At 41.1% G+C, this 23,702-nt stretch overlaps 2 protein-coding genes across 2 annotated transcripts in view; one reads left to right on the plus strand and one right to left on the minus strand.

The window, feature by feature from the left end:
• Positions 1–382: 382 nt before the first annotated feature.
• On the plus strand, positions 383–18,966 carry ccnh (cyclin H). The gene is made up of 10 exons (XM_080738888.1): positions 383–496; positions 8,604–8,719; positions 9,070–9,198; positions 9,330–9,403; positions 10,601–10,814; positions 11,857–12,020; positions 12,305–12,375; positions 12,938–13,046; positions 18,205–18,268; positions 18,762–18,966. The coding sequence occupies exons 2-10, from the start codon at positions 8,612–8,614 to the stop codon at positions 18,783–18,785; spliced, it is 957 nt and encodes a 318-aa protein (XP_080595014.1). The 5' UTR covers positions 383–496; positions 8,604–8,611; the 3' UTR covers positions 18,786–18,966.
• Positions 18,967–20,258: 1,292 nt separating this feature from the next.
• rasa1a (RAS p21 protein activator (GTPase activating protein) 1a) overlaps positions 20,259–23,702 on the minus strand; it is a 60,022-nt gene continuing 56,578 nt past the window's right edge. Inside the window, exon 26 of the mRNA XM_080738887.1 lies at positions 20,259–22,630. Coding sequence (XP_080595013.1) covers positions 22,547–22,630 — 84 coding nt within the window. The 3' untranslated portion in view covers positions 20,259–22,546. The remainder of the gene's footprint in view (positions 22,631–23,702) is intronic.

Raw genomic sequence — 23,702 nt, forward strand, 5'->3', positions numbered from 1 at the left:
GGAGTCAAACTCAGCCTGACAACCGTTGCTAACAACACAGAGGTGACTGGTGTGTTATACTGACATTGGTGACCCATCGATAATTGTAGTTTCACAGGCTTCTTTGAGGAACTATATTTTGCTCTGCACAACAGTTCAGTTACAATGTGTTTGTTGACTAGAGCACGTTTGTTTACTCTGTTTATTCTGATCTCACACTGAACAAGAGCGTCTTCTAAAGCTCTAAATGCCTGGAGTCACGCTATTCTGTAAGGTCACCGACAGCGGTGTAACTGTGTTTCTCCCTGCCTGTCCTCTGTCGCCACCTGGTGTCCTAAACAGGTAAATGCAACTAACAGCAAACGTCATCAGTAAGGGACGGCTTTAATCAGAAGGTGTGCGACACAAATACTCATGGATGTTTATTTATACATATACACTCTTTATAAATTAATAATACTGTTAATCTGAAGCTCTGGGCTCTTTTTACTGTTGATGTTCATGTGAAAACATTAAGGTAAGTTTAATACACGTTAGTTAATTAAACATTAAGGTAAGTCCATGGTGTTAGAAGGAGTTTTCCTTATCTCTATGGCATTGATGATCTGGTGGTCCGCAGGAAACAGTCTGTAGTAAAAATAAATAAAACAGTTTCTCAGAAACTGAGACACCCCCTGTATCTTGGCAATGGAACACATTTGTGGTCATGTGACCATTATATTTTCAAGCCCCTTGAATTTCCCACTTGCCATGAGAGAGAGACCTGATAGTACTGTAGAAAACATGCTTTTCCCCCCACAAAAACGTGTTTTTTGCATGTAAAAGTACATTTTCTTGCTGCCAACATAATCAGCTGTTGTGTCAAAGCAAATTGATGCAGGGAGAACATTTTATATCATACATGTTGATGAACTACCAACTTATAAATCCATGTGATAGATGCTAGCTGAAGATTACCCTGAATTGATAAGAGATATCCCTTTTCCCAAAATGTGGCTTTGCAGGGTAAAGCGAGACAATTGCTTCGGGGTAAAGTGAGACACCATCTCACATTATCCCAAAATTATAGACAGGAAGAAAGCTGTACAAATCTGATTAAAGGGTGTACCAAACATTTCTCATTTGATTCTTATGTATTTTTCCCTGTAGAATCCATTTCTGATATATATTCTTTTGTATTGTGCATAATTAATGAATTAGCATACTTGGCTAAATTTGACTAAATATGATAATTATTTCATTAGTTATGCACAATACAACAATATATTTTGAGAAATGCATTCTACAGGAACAATTACATGAGGATCAACTGAGGAAAGTCCGGTAAACCCTTCTATCAATTTTTTATAGGTTTTTCTTTTTTTTTCTGCACGTGTCACATTATTAGACACATGGGTGGAAATGACAGGACAAACCCTATTAAAAGAATTTCTGCTATGTACATTTTTGTACTGTGCATATTTAACCTGGTTAACCGGGTTTTTGTGTTTTTATGGTAGTTTTAAAGTGAAAAAAGTGAGTGGATCACTTTACCCCGTTGATTTCTCTGGTCTGTCTGTTTACGCCGGTGCTGGGGTAAACTGAGACACAAGACCACTTTTTTTTTTAAACAATCATATTTTCACTGCCTTTTGTCTTGAATACATTCTGATAACTTCCATTGTTAGTAAACATCCCAAATTACTGGGAAATGTGTCAATTTTTACTGATATATCTTTTAGTTCGCCTAGAGGGGAGCAAATGTAACTAGAAAATATTGTTCCTTCGAAACAATTGTGGGCTCGCTTCAAGCCAGAAAACAATGGCTATGAAAGTACAAAATGTCAAGATCGCAGGCAGTGCTCTCTTTGACGTTACTGACGTCAAAGATTGGTCCATTTTGTTCCAAAAATGTGTTGTGCAAAAGTTGAACCGCTGGTGGCGCTATAACATGCCAATGTGAGAAGGGTGGTATCTGTTCCTTGACCTATTAGTCTAGTAGCCAGCCCATAGAGCCCCATTGTAGACCCGGACATTTTGAGTACCCTAAAGTTTTATGTTAGAAATGTTGAGTATGGGTCCCCAGCATATAAAAACCACCGGATGCTAACTTGTATATGTTGAGCAATTTTCATAATCAGCCACTAAAGTTGGTGTCCCATTAACTTTACATTACAGGAAAAATAAGCAAAAAATTAATCTGCTTTAAGTAGCATATGAGGGGTCTAACTAGGGGTATTTCATGATTCTGAATCCATTGCAAGGATCCGTTTTGCACGAAAATCATTCCTTGGCGAAAAATCGGCCTTGGTTTAGTGATGAAAAGTGCCGAATCATCACTTTTCACATGTTTCTGGGGTCCGTTTTAGCCCAAGGAATGTTTTTCATGCAAAACGGATGCTTGCAATGGATTCAGAATCATGAAATACCCCTAGTTAGACCCCTCATATGCTACTTAAAGCAGATTAATTTTTTGCTTATTTTTCCTGTAATGTAAAGTTAATGGGACACCAACTTTAGCGGCTGATTATGAAAATTGCTCAACATATACAAGTTAGCATCCGGTGGTTTTTACATGCTGGGGACCCATACTCAACATTTCTAACTAGGGATGTCACGATACCAGAAATTTAGTAGTCGATGCCAATACCATTGAAATTCCACGATTCTCGATACTATTTCGATACCACGATAAAAAAATAAAAATAAACCCCATGTAGTTCAACATACACTCCTTTATTAGAAGTGAACAACAAACAACAATACTGTATGCTTAAACAGAAGTTGCATGTAGCTTTAAATGATTAAAATAAAATAATGTGCATGTAGCCTTAAAAAATGTATCATTAATAAAATAAAAGTGTTGGCTGTGTGTGTGTTGCTGCTGCTGGCTTTGCTCTGGCCTGTCTTCCCTGTCAAAGTCCTCCTCTGGCTGATACTGTGAAAAGAACATTGAGATTTCTGTTAGTAGATGTAGCTAAGTGACTGACTACAGCAACAATATGAAAACAGTATAGGCTGTAATAACACACACACACACACACACACACACACACACACACACACACACACACACACACACACACACACACACACACAGTGCAAGCAGTCATTTAATGACGTGGTGAAACCCTTTTTAGTGATATTTATTACAAATCATAGCCCATTACAACCGCGCGCACGCACGCTGCACGCACACACACACACACACACACACACACACACACACATAATCCTAGCGTAAAAAAAAAGAACATTGGCCAAACATCAATGCCAGCCTTCTCAAACAAAGAATAACGTGTGTATTATTCCAGCGTTGTTTAACGTTACGTTAGGCAATTCAGTAAATGAGCTGCCTTGCAACTTTATGTAACTTTATGCGGGACAGACGGGGGCTGCTCTCCGTGACGAGGCTGGACATAACGTTACTTTGCCAGGCAGCTCATTTACTGTGTGGGCTCACCATAGTAACGTTATTAGATATGGGCAACAATGATAACACGTGAATTCAAATGCACTCACCTTGAATTCTTTGTACAAGTCTGGATGTCGGTCTTTTAGATGTTTCGCTAGTTGGATGTGTCCCCCCCCCCCCCCTTTCGTCTGGAAACGGTTACGGGCCGGCATACAGGTTTTTGACGATCAACTATTAATCCCTGCTCATCCTCGAATGCAAAGTACTATACGCGACTTTTGGTTAGTTTTTCTTCTCAACTATGGAGGGGCAGCTGTCGCTGCTTGTTGGAGACGACGCGATGCAGATGCGTGTGCCGCCGCCATGTTGCATGTTGTTGTTTTTCTCCTTAAAGCGTGGTAGTCCACGTAACGTTATCACAGCATCAGACCCTGCTGTAAGGGTTGTGCGTGTGTCTCCGACTGCCTGCTGTGAGGCAGTGAGGGTTGCCAGATAACCGCTCATTTACAGCCCAAAAACAACACAAAAGAAGCGGCCAGATCTGGCGTCTCTCGGTACCAACGGTACTTCGGTACTACTGTACTTGTAGAAAAGTCAGAACCGTACCGTACCGTCACATTAGGCATCGAGTTGGTACCGAAGTATCGGTTCTGGTGACAAGCCTATTTCTAACATAAAACTTTAGGGTACTCAAAATGTCTTGGTTCACATTCTGGCTACTAGACTATATTGGGAATGTGCTTGCAAGATTTCACGCACATTGCAGGCTGTGTTCATGATTTGAGGTGTTTTTGGCTTTGGCCACTTTATCGCTGCTTGCAGCTATATATATATTTTTTTTTTTTGTGTGTGCACTTTATAGGCATATTAGATAAAGGTCCTTAGATTGTGTGTAGAATGTTTCATGCAAATTGCTAAAAAAATCCTAACGGGTTTAAGCGTTTCACAAACTGCTCAAAATGATATAGCGCCCCCCTTTGGTCAATTGGAGTAAGATTGGTTTTAGTGATATTTGGACTAACACTCTACATCTTTGCCAAATGCCATGAACATGTTACTTTGCATGTATGATTTAGAGGCAGAAGAATAATTTGCATAAAACTGCAATATTCATTGAATTATTAAAAAAGCATGTTTCAATTTAAAAAAAAATCCGATCTGACAGATCTTTAGATATTGGTCCAAAGTTCATGTAAAAAAAGTTTTGTGGACGTGACGCGAAAATTCCAGAATAAAAGCGGGTTTAAGCGTTTTACAAACTGCTCAAAATGGCGGAAAATCTAAGGGCGGAGCTTACTCAACAAAGACACAGATGTCTTCCGCTTGAGTCAAAGCACGCGTGTAAGCAAGTTGCATGTCTTCAAACGAAACAAGGCATGACTTATGCCCGTTTAAAGTTTGAATTTTCAAACGCTTCTTGGTTTCAGTGATACTTTGACTAACCCTCTACATCTTTGCCAAATGCCATGAACGTGTAACTTTGCATGTATGATTTAGAGGCCGAAGAATAATTTGCATAAAACCGCAATATTGATTGAATTATTAAAAAATTATATTTCACTTTAAAAGAAATCCAGACTAGTTTGACCGTATTGGTCCAAAGTTCATGTGAAAAAAGTTTTGTGCGCGTAACGCAATAATCCCAGGAGGAGATAGATTTTTACTGTTTTTCATATAATTCAAAATTCTGGGGGATCTAAAGGTCAGAGGTCAAAAGTTAGAGGGTAAAAGTTGTTCGGCATGAGGAGATGCATACGTGTATACAGATTTCATGGCTGTACGTATAACAGAGCATGAGCTATACCTGTTCAAAGTTCGCACTTTCGAAGGCTTCCTACAGCGCCACCATTTGGCCGAAAATAATAGCACACTTCGCCACTGTAAGCTGAACACATTGATGTTTTTACTTTCATTTTCTGTCTAAGTATGTAGGAGTAGAAAGGAACCGAAGTTCCCGTCTACTGTTGATTGCCTGATAGATAAATAACAGGCGAGCCCACAAAAAGTGTCTCAGTTTTTCCCGCTCTCCCCTACTCACCAAAACAAAGACAGCTTTATGGATTTGAAAGAACACAGATATAAAAAAGCTAGATTTCTCCTCCGCCGCTGCAGTTCATTTGCTGGTCAAACAGGACTGGTCAAACAGGACAGGCGGAACTGTGGAACTGCAGATGAAGTTCTTATCTTTATAATAATAAATATAAATGTCTTTATCTTTATGATAAACATATGGATTAATGTTCTGGCTGATTTCAGTCATTTAGATTGAAACTTCTGCTGCTGGTTCTATTTCACAACATCTGTTGTAAATGAGAGAGAGCAAATGGAACCAAATGGACCCGTAGATCACCCTACATGGTGTTAATTTAACTCTGTGTCAGATTGTCTAAAGTTCCTTTTCTCTGAAAACCATTAATGTAGCACAAGTTATTATGCAGCGCAATTCTAAAGTAATTAAACTTCCTGCAAAAGGATTTATGGTTTGTTATTGTAACCTGAACCTTCTCAAAACCATTTCATTATTAATAGCTAGGCTAGTCCTATAGCATTTAATTAATAGCTAGGCTAGTACTATAACATTTAATTAATAGCTAGACTAGTCCTATATCATTTAATTAATAGCTAGGCTAGTCCTATATAGCATTTCATTAATAGCTAGCCTAGTCCTATAGCATTTAATGAATAGCTAGGCTAGTCCTATAGCATTTAATTAATAGCTAGGATAGTCCTATAGCATTTAATTAATGTAAATGTAATGTTAAATTAAGACATGTATGTTAGAAAGAGTGATTATATCAAGTTTAAACACATTATTGCATATTATTGTTTATAAACACGTTACAGCACTTTAGTAAATAAAATAAACTCATAATATTTGTAGAAAAGTCACTAACTCTCCCCCTGGCCAATTCCCCTGTACTGACTCCACCCCTTCACCTGATCAGTCATTCACCACACCTGCACCCACTCAGCCCCAATCAGTCCTGCTGCCTATATAAACTGCTTCATGCCCTCACTCTGGAGAGCAGCAGACAAGAGACAGCACCTCTGGAAAGCCCTGGCCTGGAGTCCTGAACATTTCCATGCGTTATGCGTCACTGATCTAATAAAACCATGACAATATGGAAATACCGCTTCTTCAATGGCTTTCTAACAGAAGCCCCATGGTGAACAAACCCCTAGCCAGCCCTACACCCTAGACATCTATCCTACTTAACATGGTCCTTCGAGCCCGGAATCAAGAGTTTGCCATGGAACAACAAACATATCAGAACCTCCTGGACAGCAGCAACGAAATGCAGGACAACTACACCATAATGCTGGAAAATAACAACAGAATGCTGCACCTACTCTCCTCCCTCAAGGCCTCAACCACCAAGTCCCCGCCTCCTCGTCAGCCTCCTGTGCCCAGGGCCCCGCCTCCTCGTCAGCCTCCTGTGCCCAGGGCCCCGCCTCCTCGTCAGCCTCCTGTGCCCAGGGCTCCCCAGTCTCCGCCTCCTCCAGCCAGGGCTCCCGAGTCTCCGCCTCCTCCAGCCAGGGCTCCCGAGTCTCCGCCTCCTCCAGCCAGGGCTCCAGAGTCTCCGCCTCCTCCAGCCAAGGCTCCAGAGTCTCCGCCTCCTCCAGCCAGGGCTCCCGAGTCTCCGCCTCCTCCTGCCAGGGCCCCGCCTCCTCGTCAGCCTCCTGTGCCCAGGGCTCCGCCTCCTCGTCAGCCTCCTGTGCCCAGGGCTCCGCCTCCTCGTCAGCCTCCTGTGCCCAGGGCTCCGCCTCCTCGTCAGCCTCCTGTGCCCAGGGCTCCGCCTCCTCGTCAGCCTCCTGTGCCCTGGGCTCCGCCTCCTCGTCAGCCTCCTGTGCCCTGGGCTCCGGCTCCTCCTCCTGCCTCCTCGCCGCCGGCGCACCGGGCTCCTCCTGCAGCGCTGCCAAGTCCTCCTCCTCCTCCTGCAGCGCTGCCAAGTCCTCCTCCTCCTCCTGCAGCACCGCCAAGTGCTACTCCTCCTCTTGCAGCGCCGCCAAGTGCTCCTCCTCCTCCTGCAGCGCCACCAAGTCCTCCTCCTCCTCCTGCAGCGCCGCCAAGTGCTCCTCCTCCTCCTGCAGCGCCGCCAAGTCCTCCTCCTCCAGCAGCGCCGCCAAGTCCTCCTCCTCCTGCAGCGCTGCCAAGTCCTCCTCCTCCTCCTGCAGCGCCGCTAAGTCCTCCTCCTCCTCCTGCAGCGCCGCTAAGTCCTCCTCCTCCTGCAGCGCCGCTAAGTCCTCCTCCTCCTGCAGCGCCGCTAAGTCCTCCTGCAGCGCCGCCCAGGGCTCCTCCACCTCCTGCATCCTCCCCTCCAGCAGTGCCCAGGCCCCCTCCACCTTCAGCCCAGGCTTCACCTCTGACACCCCCATCTCTGCCTACAGCCCCGCCTCCAGCAGCCAGGTTACCTGAGCCTCCCCCAGCACCTGGGCCCACTTGTCTGCCACAACCTGAGCCACCCCCAGTACCCATTCGTTCATGGGGCGGCCCTACAGCCAGTGTGACTTTTTTTTGTGTAAATACTGTCGTATTTGGGGCGGCTGTAGAAAAGTCACTAACTCTCCCCCTGGCCAATTCCCCTGTACTGACTCCACCCCTTCACCTGATCAGTCATTCACCACACCTGCACCCACTCAGCCCCAATCAGTCCTGCTGCCTATATAAACTGCTTCATGCCCTCACTCTGGAGAGCAGCAGACAAGAGACAGCACCTCTGGAAAGCCCTGGCCTGGAGTCCTGAACATTTCCATGCGTTATGCGTCACTGATCTAATAAAACCATGACAATATGGAAATACCGCTTCTTCAATGGCTTTCTAACAGAAGCCCCATGGTGAACAAACCCCTAGCCAGCCCTACACCCTAGACATCTAATAAACTCATAATATTCATGGAATTGGTTCTCAAACTGGGGTCCAGGGACCCCCGGGGGTCCTTGAGGCGGTTCCTGGGGGGTCCCCACTCCCCAGTCCAGTGATTGATAGCTAGGAACCAAATGGACCCTTATGTGTCTGTAACTGTGAGAGAGTAACAAATAATAGTTTCTGTAACTCTCTCAGTGAGCATGTGTTGTCTCTTGGTCTCCACTAGAGGGCGTCATGTATCACAACAGTAAATGTGTTACACAGAGTTAAATGAACACTGATCATGATACTACAGTGTAGATTAGGGGTCCCACTCCCTGGCATATCTATTAGTGACTGTGTTATCTCTTGGTCTCCACTAGGGGGCGTCATGTATCACAACAGCTCTCACAGGAAGTTCTGGATTTTCGACTGCGAAGCAACTCTGGAGAGAATGAGATCGGAAGCCAACCGCAAATACTGTCTGTCTGCTGTGAAGGTAAGACAAATTATAAATACTGTCTGTCTGCTGTCAAGGTAAGACAGGTTATAAATACTGTCTGTCTGCTGTGAAGGTAAGACAGGTTATAAATACTGTCTGTCTGCTGTCAAGGTAAGACAGGTTATAAATACTGTCTGTCTGCTGTGAAGGTAAGACAGGTTATAAATACTGTCTGTCTGCTGTGAAGATAAGACAGGTTATAAATACTGTCTGTCTGCTGTGAAGGTAAGACAGGTTATAAATACTGTAAGACAGGTCATATAATGTGTGTGTGTGTGTGTGTGTGTGTGTGTGTGTGTGTGTGTGTGTGTGTGTGTGTGTGTGTGTGTGTGTGTGTGTGTGTCCAGCCAGGGGTCAGTGGGGTCGGTGAAGGTCTGTTGACGCGGTCAGAAGAGGAGGTTTTGTTCAGACATTATGAGAGGAGATTACTGGAGTTCTGCAACGCCTTCAAACCTGTGATGCCCAAAGCTGTGGTGGTATGATTTATTATTATTATTATTATTATTACTGCTTGTACTCTACATCCTCCTGGTGGGGGCTCCTCACTGTGTCTTATCTTACAGGGTTCAGCCATCATGTATAATTGGGGGTTCACTGTGTTTTTCAGGATTCAGCCATCATGTATTTCAGAAGGTTTTACCTCAATAATTCTGTCATGGAGCATCACCCCAGGATCATCATGTAAGTACCATATATTATTATATAAACGCAGCACAAAAAGAAAGGAAACATATTAATAATTAATTATATCTCCCCTTTAATAATACCAAAATGGCTTGCAATGCAAAATGTGCCAACATTCCGTCCATTATTTCCCCCCTTTAATTATGCCGAATGGTATTGTGTTTGATATCATTGTTATCGTTGATTTGTCACCTTTACAACAAGGTTAAGGATCTGGCATTCGTAGAATGAGCAACACAGGCAACACAGGCAAACACCAAAAGAACAGTATTGCAGGTCTGCCAGGCCATTTTTGGAAGGACGCTACCCACACATTTGGTTGTGTTGCTCATTCCACAAATGCCAGATCCAAATCAACGATATAAATGATATCAAACACAATACCATTTGACATAATTAAGGATGAGCAACACAGCCAAACGTGTGGGTATTGTCCCTCCAAAAATGGTCAAAATGTCCTGGCAGACCTACAATATTGTTCTTTTGGTGTTTGCCTGTGTTGCTCATTCCACGAATGCCAGATCAAACACAATACCATTCGACATAATTAAAAGGGGGAAATAATGGACCGAATGTTGGCAAATTTTGCATTGTAAGCCATTTTGACAAAAAATTGGTCCGCGCTACTCAAACGTTTGGCTGTGTAGCTCATGCCTCGAATGCCCGATGCTTACAAGCTGTACCTCCTTGTAAAGGTGACGAATCAACGATAAAAATGTTATAAAACACAATACAATTTGGTGTTATTAAAGGGGAGATATAATTAATTATTAATATGTTTCCTTTATGTTCCTTTCTTTTTCTGCTGAGTTTATTATATATTATAGGTTAACCTGTGCCTACCTGGCCTGTAAGACGGATGATATATTTATTAAACTAGTTATAGGTTAACCTGTGCATACCTGGCCTGTAAGATGGATGATATATTTATTAAACTAGTTATATTTATATTATATATTATAGGTTAACCTGTGCCTACCTGGCCTGTAAGATGGATGATATATTTATTAAACTAGTTATATTTATATTATATATTATAGGTTAACATGTGCGTACCTGGCCTGTAAGACGGATGATATATTTATTAAACTAGTTATATTTATATTATATATTATAGGTTAACCTGTGCGTACCTGGCCTGTAAGATGGATGATATATGTATAAAACTAATTATATTTATATTTTGTATTATAGGTTAACCTGTGCCTACCTGGCCTGTAAGGTAGATGAGTTCAACGTCTCCAGCGTGCAGTTCGGAGGGAACCTCCTTCATGAGAGTCCAGCAGGACAAGAGAAGATTGTTGAGCAGATTTTAGAATATGAACTGCTTCTGATCCAACAACTCAACTTCCACCTGGTCATACATACTCCTTATAGGCCTATGGAGGGTCTACTGATAGACCTGAAGGTAAAATATACACCCTAACATTGTCACCTGTTCATACATACTCCATATAGGCCTATGGAGGGTCTTCTGATAGACCTGAAGGTAACATATACACCCTAACATTATCACCTGGTCATACATAGACCCATGGAGGGTCTACTGATAGACCTGAAGGTATCATTATCACCAGGGGAGGATTTTCACAACGGCCGTGGTGCGACTGGAAAAATGAAAATGTTCTTTCTTTGGAAGTGATTGGAAAGTCGAAACTGCCATGACAAATATGTTCTTTACAAATGTATGTAAACTGTATTATATGTTCATTAGTCTCGCGTAGCCAGACAACTATTCCACAATCTCTGAATGCTATATAGAGTCTGGAACAGCAGCTCCCGAACGGCGAGTATCGAAAACGGGCATTAACGTTCAAAGAATATATATTTTAAAATGTCATTTCTGCTAAGCAGCAAGCTAAACATGCTTATATGATTTTTATTTATATAATGATAAATATGTGTGATGTGAGACTGAAACGGAAGTGACGTGGGGGCTTCACTTCCGCTTCATCTCGCACTCGCCGTTTCTATTTCCGTCTGCCAGACTGTATGCCGGGAGCATTTGACCAAATCGCGGAGGCAACAGTCTGGCCACGCGAGACTATATGTTAATCAGACCAGGTTTATATAGGTTTATATAACTGTATTATATATTTATATAAATGTATTATATATTTATCAGACCAGGTTTATATATGTTTATATATGCCCATATATGGAGATTCCTATATTGTCAATATTAAAGACATTATGAAGGATATTATGTTATCAATATTAAGGACATATATGGGAATGCCAATATTTGGTAATGTCCATATATGGGCATATTTTGGCATACATAACTATCATGAAGGGGTCTCCATATATGAGTAACTGGTCACATATACATCACTGGCCAGATGGCCAAGAAGGGCGAGGTCGCAAGTCACCCTGAGGTGTGTATTATCTTATTAGTACTGTATTATATTAGATGTATTGTATTATATTTATATGTTTATATTTATCAGACCAGATATCCTCTCCTGGAGAACCCAGAGACTTTAAGAAGAAGTGCCGACGACTTCCTGACCAGAGCCTCCATGACGGACGCAGGCCTCCTCTTCCCCCCCGCACAGATCGCCCTGGCAGCCATCTTGAACAGCGCCTCCAGGGCGGGGCTTAGCATGGAGACGTACGTATGATGTCATCGTTACGATGTCATGGCCTGATGAGATCATCATCATTCTCCTTAACTCAGTGGTCCTCACAGTGGATTCAAGGGACTCTGGGGGTTCCTTTAGGGCAGGGGTGTTAAACTCAAATACACAGTGGGCCAAAATAAAGAAATGGCTACAAGTCGAGGGCCCGACCGGTTCAATGTCTATTGAACGGCTATCGGCTAACAATGTATTATTATTTTCTTCTAATAGATGTTTCCATAGTTACTGACAGGATGTTGACATTGTGTTTCCATAGTTACGTGACAGAATGCCTGGCGCTCAGAGACGACAGAGAGACTCTGTCTAAACTCTACGATGCAATGAGACGTGAGTTATTATTATTGTTGTTATTATTGTTGTTGTTAGGGTTAGGGTTGTACATTAGGATGTACAGATGTACAGTAGGCCTAATGATCATTAGACTCACCTATCTCCCAGACTCTCTCCCCAGTCAGAGTTAGAATGAATGTAGAATTCTATGCAGGATGTAAAGTGCATATTATACACTGTAGAGTGCTCACTCTTCTGCCATTGTGCCAGTGATCACCCTCCCCTGTGACCCTGCTCTACAGGGACGGAGAAATATTATTTGAGAATAAACATGTTTTATTATATGAATTATGAATGATATGAGAATAAACATGTTTTATTATATGAATTATGAATGATAATATGAGAATAAACATGTTTTATTATATGAATTATGAATGATATGAGAATAAACATGTTTAATTATATGAATGATAATATGAGAATAAACATGTTTTATTATATGAATGATAATATGATGTAAATATGATATACATATGATATTATTATAAATAATATGTTAAACCTGTTGTTTTTTATTATATGAATGATATTATATTGTTATACTTTTATTTTGTAGTTATGTCTATCCTGATGAAGAAATCAGATCTTCCCAAAGCAGAGGATGTCAACGCTTTCAAAATAAAACTGGAGAGGATTCATCTGACCCTGAGTGACTCCACTGTACTGTAAGTATTATTATTATTATTATTTAATAAAATAATTGTTAATTAATACATACTACAATTGAAGTAACGTTTAGTAATATTAAATGTGTGATCAACAAAGATCTGATCTAGTAGAACTAAAAGACTAAAAGCATTTTATGTTTTGTTGTACTCTGAAAATAGCAGATCTACAAGCCCACAGCGTGAGTTTGTAGATCCACTATTTTCAGCATGCAGCTGAGTGTAGAGAAGGTCAGCCCAGACCGACCCAAAGCCCCGTACATGACTGACAATTGAACCCTAACCCTAACCCTAACCCTAACCCGCAGCCCCACGTTTCTAAACAAGCTTAATCGCTGCATGCACTGCAGCCTTTTTCCATTCATTATTGGGGATTAGTTAAGAACAGAATCATTCTATCCTTTTCCAACTCTCTTTAATAAAAAAAGACAGCTTGTAGTTACAGTAGCAAATAGGACTTAACGTCCAAATTAAGGAACTAAATAAACATCAGAGCCTCGCTGGGAGAACACGGTTTGACAACCTCCCCTAAACCAGGCAGCAGGCGTACAGGCTTTCATAGCTACAAAGACAAAGTTCACAGCCACACAACTTCTATAATATCAGGATATACAAAAGTGACTGTGTGGACAGTTTCAACTATGTATCCGGCAGTGCACGCACACACACACTCGCACAGTCACACGCACACTCAGGGGATACATGCAGATACGTGAAAAATGTGTCCCGAACCCGTCGCCGGTTGGGTCAGGCTGACAGGTCGGCGCAGGCTCGGGCTGAATCTTTAAACTCAAACCAAGTGTAAAATCATCTATTTTAATCTTTAAAGACCCTGTGAAATGAAAAAATTCACACTTTTAGAGCTTATCCGTGGTAATCATATGGGCATTCCTAACACTAGATGCAAAAAAGAAAATAGAAAATATTTTTTTTTGTGTATATTTATATCAAAGGTCCCTAAATAGGCCATTCTTAATTATCTCCTGTGAACAGAAATTCAAAAAGTGATGACATAGACAGGTCCACTTGCATATAAATGAACCTTTGATTACATTCACCTGTTTGTTTCCCATTGCTGGCTCCCATTACTCCCATTACTCAGATTTTAAATCCCATCGCCTGAAGGGCTGGTCCCCTCGGATTGGTTCAAAAACACACAGGCTTCCTTTTCAAACTGAAACTTCAAAATAAAATACCCAAAATAATCATTTCATTGGGTCTTTAAACTCTAACCAAGTGTAAAATCATCTATTTTAATCTTTAAACTCTAACCAAGTGTAAAATCATCCATTTCGACAACAAAACCATCTGCAGATTTAGTAGATCTTATATTTAGTTTACTAAAATATGACAAAAGACAAAATTTCATACTAAGAGTTTTATTTGACCTTTGACCTGGTAGAAAACAATAAAAAAGTAAACATCGGCGACAGGAAGTTACATCATCATCGTTTTGCGTTCAGTTAAATGAGGTCTGTGAGGTCTGTGAGATCAGTGAAAATGTTTAGTGCATTGACAGTAGATCTATAGATCCATGTTATTGATATAAGACTTCAAGCACTGAATGTCTAATAAAGTCAAATAGTCTAAGTATACTTTCAAATGTCAAATTTTAAAATGTAAATGTAATTTATATTATCACAATACAATATTATCATGACAGTATAGAGCATCGCAGCGGAAGTTGATTCCTGGGGTCACTTAATATTCCCCATTCATTTTCGCCATAGACTTTTACAAAAACATTTATATAACAATTATGTTAACTCATACAGGGCCAGATTTCCAAAATATGAATATGAATGTGCGCTTATAACGCCAGGAAATAGCTATTTTGTATCCCCCCAGACCACCTTAACCAGACCACCTTAACGAATGCACGTTCACCATACCATACCACCAGATGACCACTAGAGACCACCATACACCATACACTGACATGGTCCCATGTTAAGCCTGTTTAAATCCACATAACAGGATGAGACGCTGACTTGGTCCTCATTGACTTAACATGGACGGGCCGCCGGTCACCATTTCAGCTCAATACTGTTCAATTCGTGCTTGATCGTCTCAAACCACCATTGGTATGGGCATCGGGACGTATATAGATGCCACACAGAAAGTTTCAGAATCAAAATCCGACCTAGTGAAGCTACGTGAGGGTCGGATGGTTGCATTGAGGCTAACGCTAGCAGAGGCCTGTTGTCAACAGGAAGCCCTGGTTTAAAGGTGACGTCATAATCGTATCCTTTTTTTTCACGGTTTACGTGTGGACATTAGCTGAGGTAAGCTAACCATTTCGCTCCGTCTATAAACACATATTAAAAGCTTAAACAATGCTTTTATATAAAAGTCGCTCCGAGTCGCTCGGCACCAAACGCCATAGTGAACTAGTCGCTCGTAAAGTCGCCCGGCGCTAACTGAGTTAAGCCTCGAACCAAGCCATCCAGGATGGAGGTGAATCATACCTTTTTTTCTATGAAAAGAACATTTTGAAAATCGCTAAACAAAGGGTAGTTATTAAATGTAGTATATCAAATAATGTAATATTAAAATATGTTTTCACATAGGATCAAAGGTTATATGATCATGATTCACCTCCATCCTGGATGGCTTGGTTCGAGGCTTAACATAATTGTTATAAATATTTTTGTAAAAGTCTATGGCGAAAATGAATGGGGAATATTAAGTGACCCCAGGAATCCACTTCCACTGCGATGCTCTATCCATTATGGAGGTATATTTGGTAAGAAATATGATTTTAGATTTCCAAGCCCTCATCCACGCTGAAACAGTTTGGTTTATTATAAATTATACAAAATATGACCAGATTATTAATTCAAAATTCACGTCAAACTGCTCTTGGGATTTGGGGGGGAGGGGGGTTGATAAATAGGGGCGTGGCATGACTTATGTGAAACACACGTTTTGACTTTAGCGCTTGATGGTGGGAGGAGCTTTCCCCCCTCCCCCTCCATGGCTTAAAGGGAGATTGTGTGAAGTCTGTTGGAGCAGCATATTATTGTCTAGACTCTTATTATTATTAATAATATTAATAATAATAATATTAGGCTCAACACTCTGGTTACATGTTAGCAACACCATGCACAGGAACAGGTTCCAGCTAGCCCTCTACTGACTGACTGGTCTTCAGACCCTTTACATCCTTAGGAGCTTAAAATGTAGATCATCTAATAATAATAATAATAATGAATATCAACAAGCAAAGCAGCATTGAAAAGATCGATCTAACAGGTTTACGCCAGAGGCTACATGGTGATTAAACATGGTAATTAAACAACATTAAAACAGGTGATGTACAGAAGAGTGAAGTATTGCTAGAGGTGGTCGGCGTGCTTAAGGCGTTGCGTTGTCTCAGTCAGAGGTGCTACGTTAAAGACAGTCCCCTCAGTCAGAGGTGCTACGTTAAAAAACGGTCCCCTCAGTCAGACGTTCAAGACAGTTAAAGGTTTCCTGATGAGGGCTGAAAGGCTCCGATGCTTTGGATTGTCCGACGACCTTCAGTTGACCTTGACAGAGGAGACGATGAGACCAAAAGTCTGCTTCCCATTGGTCACCGTCCATGTCCATCACTAAGACCTATTACATCACTGACCAATCAGGTTGAGAGGCGGGCACAGCAGGATAAAGGACATCAACAATTGTAATAAATACTGTGGTTGCTTCTAGTCAAGTAGCGAGCTTTACTGCAGGTCCATCTCCATAGAAATCACCTCAAAGAGTCCTTATGTCCCTTATGGAAGGTAAAGACAAGAGTCCTTATATCTCTTATGGAAGGTAAAGAGTCCTTATGTCCCTTATGGAAGGTAAAGAGTCCTTATATCTCTTATTGAAGTAAACCACACAGTTGTGTTTCAGTTCGGGCTTTGGAAGGAGGATGCAGCAGTAATGAACTATTCCTGGATAGTTGGGAGTCTTCAGTTGTATTGCGTTTACAGACGACTGCATGCTGTGTTTCACAAATCACTGTAGTCCTCAGACCAAGACTTTAGTCCTCAGACCAAGTCTTCAGACCAAGACTTTAGTCCTCAGACCAAGACTTTAGTCCTCAGACCAAGACTTAAGTCTTCAGACCAAGACTGTAGTCCTCAGACCAAGACTTGAAGTCTTCAGACCAAGACTGTAGTCCTCAGACCAAGACTTTAGTCCTCAGACCAAGACTTGAAGTCTTCAGACCAAGACTGTAGTCTTCAGACCAAGACTTGAAGTCTTCAGACCAAGACTTTAGTCCTCAGACCAAGACTTGAGTCTTCAGACCAAGACTGTAGTCCTCAGACCAAGACTTAAGTCTTCAGACCAAGACTGTAGTCCTCAGACCAAGACTTAAGTCTTCAGACCAAGACTGTAGTCCTCAGACCAAGACTTAAGTCTTCAGACCAAGACTTTAGTCCTCAGACCAAGACTTAAAGTCACATGACCTGAATGGCAGCAGCCAGCGACAGGATGGTGCATTCTGTCCTGAAACACAAAGTGAAAGAGTTTAGAGTAGAAATACTCTAACGATACCCTACTGTACTATAATTAATACTCTACTGTACTATAATGAATAACACTTCAATATAGGGCTGGTCAATTAACCATAAATACTGTAAAAATCCAAGTCAATATTTAGAATCCTATCCCTGTAAGTTAATTGAATAATAAAGAAGCAGTTATGAGGTTCATGTAATACTAATTCATAATGATCCAAATACAAGCAGTGAGTTGGTGTAAATGTTTACAGATGCATTTATCTAATCTACATGAAATGAAACATGAAGACAATAGGTGTGATGTCAGGTGTGATGTCACACTTACTGGAGCGTTAAGACAGGATGGTGACAATGACTGGAGGTCTGGAGGACATGATGATGACATCGTCATCATGACATCACCACATTATGGCAACAACACAACAAACTGACACAGACATGACAACATTCAGACATTCTAATAATTATGATATTGATTGAATATTGATGCTTCAAAACTGATGTTTTAAGACTTTAACTGTATTTAAGGCCCCAAGAAAGCCCTGGAATGAGAACACAACTTCAGACATTGACCTGCAGCAGGCCTGTTTGTACACCTGATGATTCACTGTGATTATTAATAATAAGAGGAAGTGAAGTTACTTTCTATAACTGTTATTTTACAGGAAGCGGAAGCGAGGTTATGAGGATGACGACCATGTGGCCAAAGAACCACGCATAGCAGAGGAGGTGAGATCATGAATATTAAACACATTGTGACTAGGCCTGAACACATTATGACGCAATATTTTATGCTTTAACTATTGAAAAATAGCAAAGATTTTGCACACATTTTCACGACTTTTTCCAAAAATAGCAGATCTACAAGCTTGCAGCGCGGCACTCGGTGCCGCGCTGTGAGCTTGTATATCTGCTATTTTTCACTGGTTAAAGCAGTCAATACTTCTAGGCCTAAATGGGTTAAAGGACAACTGTGTTTTTTTACAACAAGGGTTCATATTTTATATTGCAATTAGAGAAAAGAAAAGATGAGTGTTAAAATGCTTTCCTTTACTGATTTCTATCGTTTTAGCGATTTTAATGATTTTGTTTTCAGTGGGTGGGGGCATACGTACAAGTGGATAAATATATATATTTTTAGACACAATTAGCTCATTATCATGACTACTTAAACAATCTCATTAGACAGTAGTTAATTAAACAACCTTTTGTGTGTTTGCAGGAATGGACCGATGAAGATTTGTGAAAACAAAACCACTAAAGAATACATGTTTGTGTAAACATTTACAAACGTATGGATTTAAAACACATTAAAGATGTCCTCGGTGAGTTAAAGGAGTTTAACTTCTAGGCTCATGTTAACGTCTGCTCAAGCTTTAGTTTAGGTTTCATGATTTAAGTGAATAAAGATATTTTTTCTACACGTTTACACTTGTATGTGTTGAATACATCAGTACTAATACCCAAAACTGAAAGACATCTCCGGTGTGATGATTTTTTTAGTTAACACATTTGATATCCAACGCTTGGCCACCATTGACGCTATAACGCTGACTTGGTCTTTTTATTGTTTTATTATAGACTGCGCTGGGGATATATAAAATATAAAAATATTTAACTCTGTTTCTTCTCCCAGGTTGAAAGATTGTTAGAAGTTAGTTTAAACATGGTGGTCACATGTTGTGTCTGGTGGGTCTTTAAAACAAGGTAAAAACAATGAAAGACCCTGGTCTGGACGAGGGTTGCGGTCGGGGACCCCTGGTAGAGGAGGGTGAATGAATGAATACCTGGCAGGCATTGACACTAAGGCTTGCCCACATGTTGTAGATCTGTTACATGACATTAAGGTATTGACATTTGACACTAAAGGCCCTTTTCCACCGGCAGCGATAACGATGACGATAGACATAAAATATCACAGCGATAATTATGCCTTCACATTGATGTCCGATAAATCGGACATCAATGTGAAGCTCGGAGCGCATCGCAAGCTGTTTGTCAGAGACCCAGTTCCATATCACTGTGATCTTAACCACATCGTTGTTGATCCTAACGATGTAGTTGTCGGCTATCGTTGTCTGTATCGGTGTTGGGTGGATGCTGCCGATCCACTTCAATTGAAAACCCACTTTTTTAAATCGTTATCGTCATCGTTATCGCTGCCGGTGGAAAAGAGCCTTAAGGCTTGCCCACGTTTGCCCCTGGCATGCAAGAAAAGCTTTGACAGGTGGAGTTTTCTTTCAGGTTGCCCGACAGGGCAAGAACACAACACCTATAATGCGCTGTTTTTTTCTACACTTAAAAATATAAAATAATAAGTGTGAACCCATAGTCATATTCATAGCTATGTACTGTAGGTATTTGGCATGACATTTTTTATAGCACAGCGGCCCCAGAAAGTGAAGTGTTGAATTGAACAGTAATTCAAATTGTATCTTTTACCTATCATTTTACAATGGACAATTTACTTTTCGGGTAAGTGGGCATGACCTTTGGGCAAGTAGAACATGACCTGTACTTGCCCAACGGGCAAGTGCCTCTGAGACCTTAGTGTCAACCCCTGTCCTCTGTGACCTTAGTGTTGACCCCAGTCCATAAATAATAAATGCAGCTCTAAAAGCTCACAACAAAAGTTGGAGATCGGTTAATTTCAGCCCCACACAAACACACACACACCTAGTGTGAAGGCCTCCATCAATGAATGACTCTGATGACTATGTTTACAAAACAGAAATGGTTTAATAAGTGCATGCATGTCTGATACAAGCTGGACTATAAAAACAACAATTACTGTAAACACTTTCCATGAACTTGGTTTCTCTGATTATGTCTGAAAGCAAAACCAAAGCAAAAAGAAAAAGCTGAGAAAATAAAAATAAAGTTCATCTCAAATATAAACTCATGATTCCAGCAAGAATTTATTCTTGATATAAAATAATAAAATAACCATAACTTTATCAACGATTTGTTTTCCAAATCTGAAAAAAAGGAAAGAAGGAAAAACAAGGCTAGAAATGCTACTTTCAGCACTTTTTAAAGATATTGTCGCAACAATAAAATAAATCAGTCACTAATTACAGTATGTAATTACAGTATAAAAAGCATTATCGCTCAAAATCCAGTTATTATAGAAGGGGGAGGGGCATCATGTCAGTTTAACGTTCATACGGAGGTGTGTGTGTGTGTGTGTACAGTGTACACGTTTTACTACACTCCTTAAAACCATCTGTCTTCTTGCCATACATGGATTCTGTTAGTGTGGTTCCCCTAACCGGGCTTCATCTGGGAATACCCATATATGGACTTTTATTTTATCTTTTATTAATATATAAATACTGTATATCAAACCAGTTACCCATATATGGCGATCCATGGAGTTGATGTCAGTGTTGGTCAGCTCCATACTGTATATGGAGGTCCATGACATCAGGGATCTCCATATATGGGCAAGATGACATCAGGGATCTCTATATATGTGTGCATGTCAGCTATAGACATTGAGGTGTCACAGAATGGCGGGCATACTGACAGGATGTGGCTTGGTGGATTACATGCTAAACTGCAACTTTTGGTCGCAATACGTTTGGAAACTTAACGTTGTTTGATGATTTCTCACCTTCAATGATATTAACACGCATTGTGTTTTTTTCATTGTTAATTATAGAACAGCAATGCAGCTTAAATACCAACGTCAATCTGCTTCTGTTGGAAACATAAACAACACTGCCCCCCGCTGTTGCTTCAGGGTAAGGCCTGTACAACAGAGCAGTAGCTGCTGTTCTTTACTGTTTAGAACTAGAACCATGTCTAAACATAGAACCATGTCTAAACATACCATTCTTTACTGTTTACAACTAGAACCATGTCTAAACATAGAACCATGTCTAAACATAGAACCATTCTTTACTGTTTACAACTAGAACCATGTCTAAACATAGAACCAGGTTCTGTCAGACTGATGGTTCCTCAGCCTGCTTCACAAACCTGCTTCGCTGAAGAACCATCTGTCTATGTTTAGGGAGAAATCAACGATATTAACCATATAAAATACTAAATATTTATTATATTATAAATATAACATACTAATCCCATTGGTATCATTGAAGGGGAGAAATGATCGACGTTTGCAGACTTTCTTTGAGGAGTTTATAAACACAAAACGTTTGGAAATATGTTTTCAGAATGTGACATTTCTCTATTATAACAAAATGCTTCTCTCTCTCTCTCACACACACACACACACACACACACACACACACACACACACACACTTTGGCAACCGCTGCTGTCATAAACACACATTCCAGGGTAAAAACAGAAGCTTTGTTTTGCTGTTGAAATCTTTATATATGTATGTTTGGCCCTCGATGAGGAATGAAATAAATGAAATGTACCCAGAGAGTCACTGAATCACAAACACTTCATGAAGAAAAGAAAGGTAAAAAACAAACGACAACAAAACGACCCGCAGACGAGAGAGAAAAAGACCATGTTTTGTGTTTTGGTGACGTGGCTTCAGTCGCTCCTTTGTTCTCAAGAGTCCATTTATTGGTTTCTGTTGGTTCTGCTGTTGTTGCATAGCTCTGTGATGGGGGATGGGTATGGCTCCAGAGGGAAAACAATAATAAATGTACTTCCTAAAATGAATTCCCAAATGTCTCTATGACTATCTGCGTTGCTAAGGCATAGCAACATGACTGGTGTTATGCACGCACGCAAGACACCAGTCATGTTGCCATACCATAGCTTTAGCTGAACTGACGCCACTGGTGGTGGTGGTGGGGTCTGACAGATGGAGGTGGAGGTGTTCTCACATGGAGGAGAAGGTGGAGGATGAGGAACACCTGTGCTGTTGCTCATGGAGGACATAGAGGTGGAGGTGGGCCTCACAGGGAGGATGGAGGACATGGAGATGAGGACTACCTGTTGGAGTTGCTCATGAAGGTGGAGGACATTGATGTGGCGATGTTCTCAAATGGAGAAGGTGTAGAAGGTGGAGGATAAGAACTACCTGTTGGAGTTGCTCATGGCGTAATGAACCTGCTTCTGCTGCAGCAGCTCTGTAATGGCCAGGAGCTTCTTTAGCACGTGCTGGAAATACACAAAACATTAATGCATAACGAGAAATACTGTTCCTACGAAACAGTGTGGGCTCGCATGTAACACCATGGGCCTTTGGCTGCACCTCATTGGCTAAGGGCCCTGCCTTGGTACTGTCGGTACAGAGGCAGTGTCTTACGTCATTTTGAGGAGAACTTGACTGATAGATATAAAATGAAGATAACATACGTGTGCTCGCTTTCAGCGAGCCCACAATTATAGAAAAAATACACAAAACATCACATTAATGTTTAATTATAATAGTAGCTTTGACATGTACAGAGAACACAGAACATCAAACATTAAATGATATGAATGTGATATAAACATGATGTCATTGCATCTTGACATCTTCAGGTTCTGTGAACTATAAACTGTTCTGTAAACTAACAACTATCAAAGTCTGATCGACCCCTATAACCTCCACCCGACCCAAACCATACAACCTCCACCGACACACTCCACCCGTTCACTCAGATCAACCAACACAGGGATGCTGACAGAACCCTCGCTAAAAACCCCAGGACAACAATCCACTCGTCCTAGACTCTTCTCCCTCCTGGCCCCCAAACTGTGGAATAAACTCCCTGTCACACATAGAACAACAGACCCACTCCCTAGCTTCCATTAGAACTACAGACTCACTCCCTAGCTTCCATTAGAACTACAGACTCACTCCCTAGCCTCCATTACAACTACAGACTCACTCCCTAGCTTCCATTAGAACTACAGACTCACTCCCTAGCTTCCATTAGAACTACAGACGCACTCCCTAGCTTCCATTAGAACTACAGACTCACTCCCTAGCTTCCATTAGAACTACAGACTCACTCCCTAGCCTCCATTACAACTACAGACTCACTCCCTAGCTTCCATTAGAACTACAGACTCACTCCCTAGCTTCCATTAGAACTACAGACGCACTCCCTAGCTTCCATTAGAACTACAGACTCACTCCCTAGCTTCCATTAGAACTACAGACTCACTCCCTAGCCTCCATTACAACTACAGACTCACTCCCTAGCTTCCATTAGAACTACAGACTCACTCCCTAGCTTCCATT

The sequence above is a fragment of the Nannobrachium achirus genome (genome assembly GCF_963921795.1).
Source record: "Nannobrachium achirus genome assembly, chromosome: 12".
Taxonomy (NCBI): domain Eukaryota; kingdom Metazoa; phylum Chordata; class Actinopteri; order Myctophiformes; family Myctophidae; genus Nannobrachium; species Nannobrachium achirus.

Excerpts from the sequence above, each read along its gene's own strand:
- ccnh (XM_080738888.1), top strand. The coding sequence starts at position 8,612 with ATGTATCACAACAGCTCTCACAGGAAGTTCTGGATTTTCGACTGCGAA. Across the intron at positions 12,376-12,937 it reads ACTCTACGATGCAATGAGAC|TTATGTCTATCCTGATGAAG; the intron begins GTGAGTTATTAT and ends TTTATTTTGTAG. Across the intron at positions 18,269-18,761 it reads AACCACGCATAGCAGAGGAG|GAATGGACCGATGAAGATTT; the intron begins GTGAGATCATGA and ends GTGTGTTTGCAG.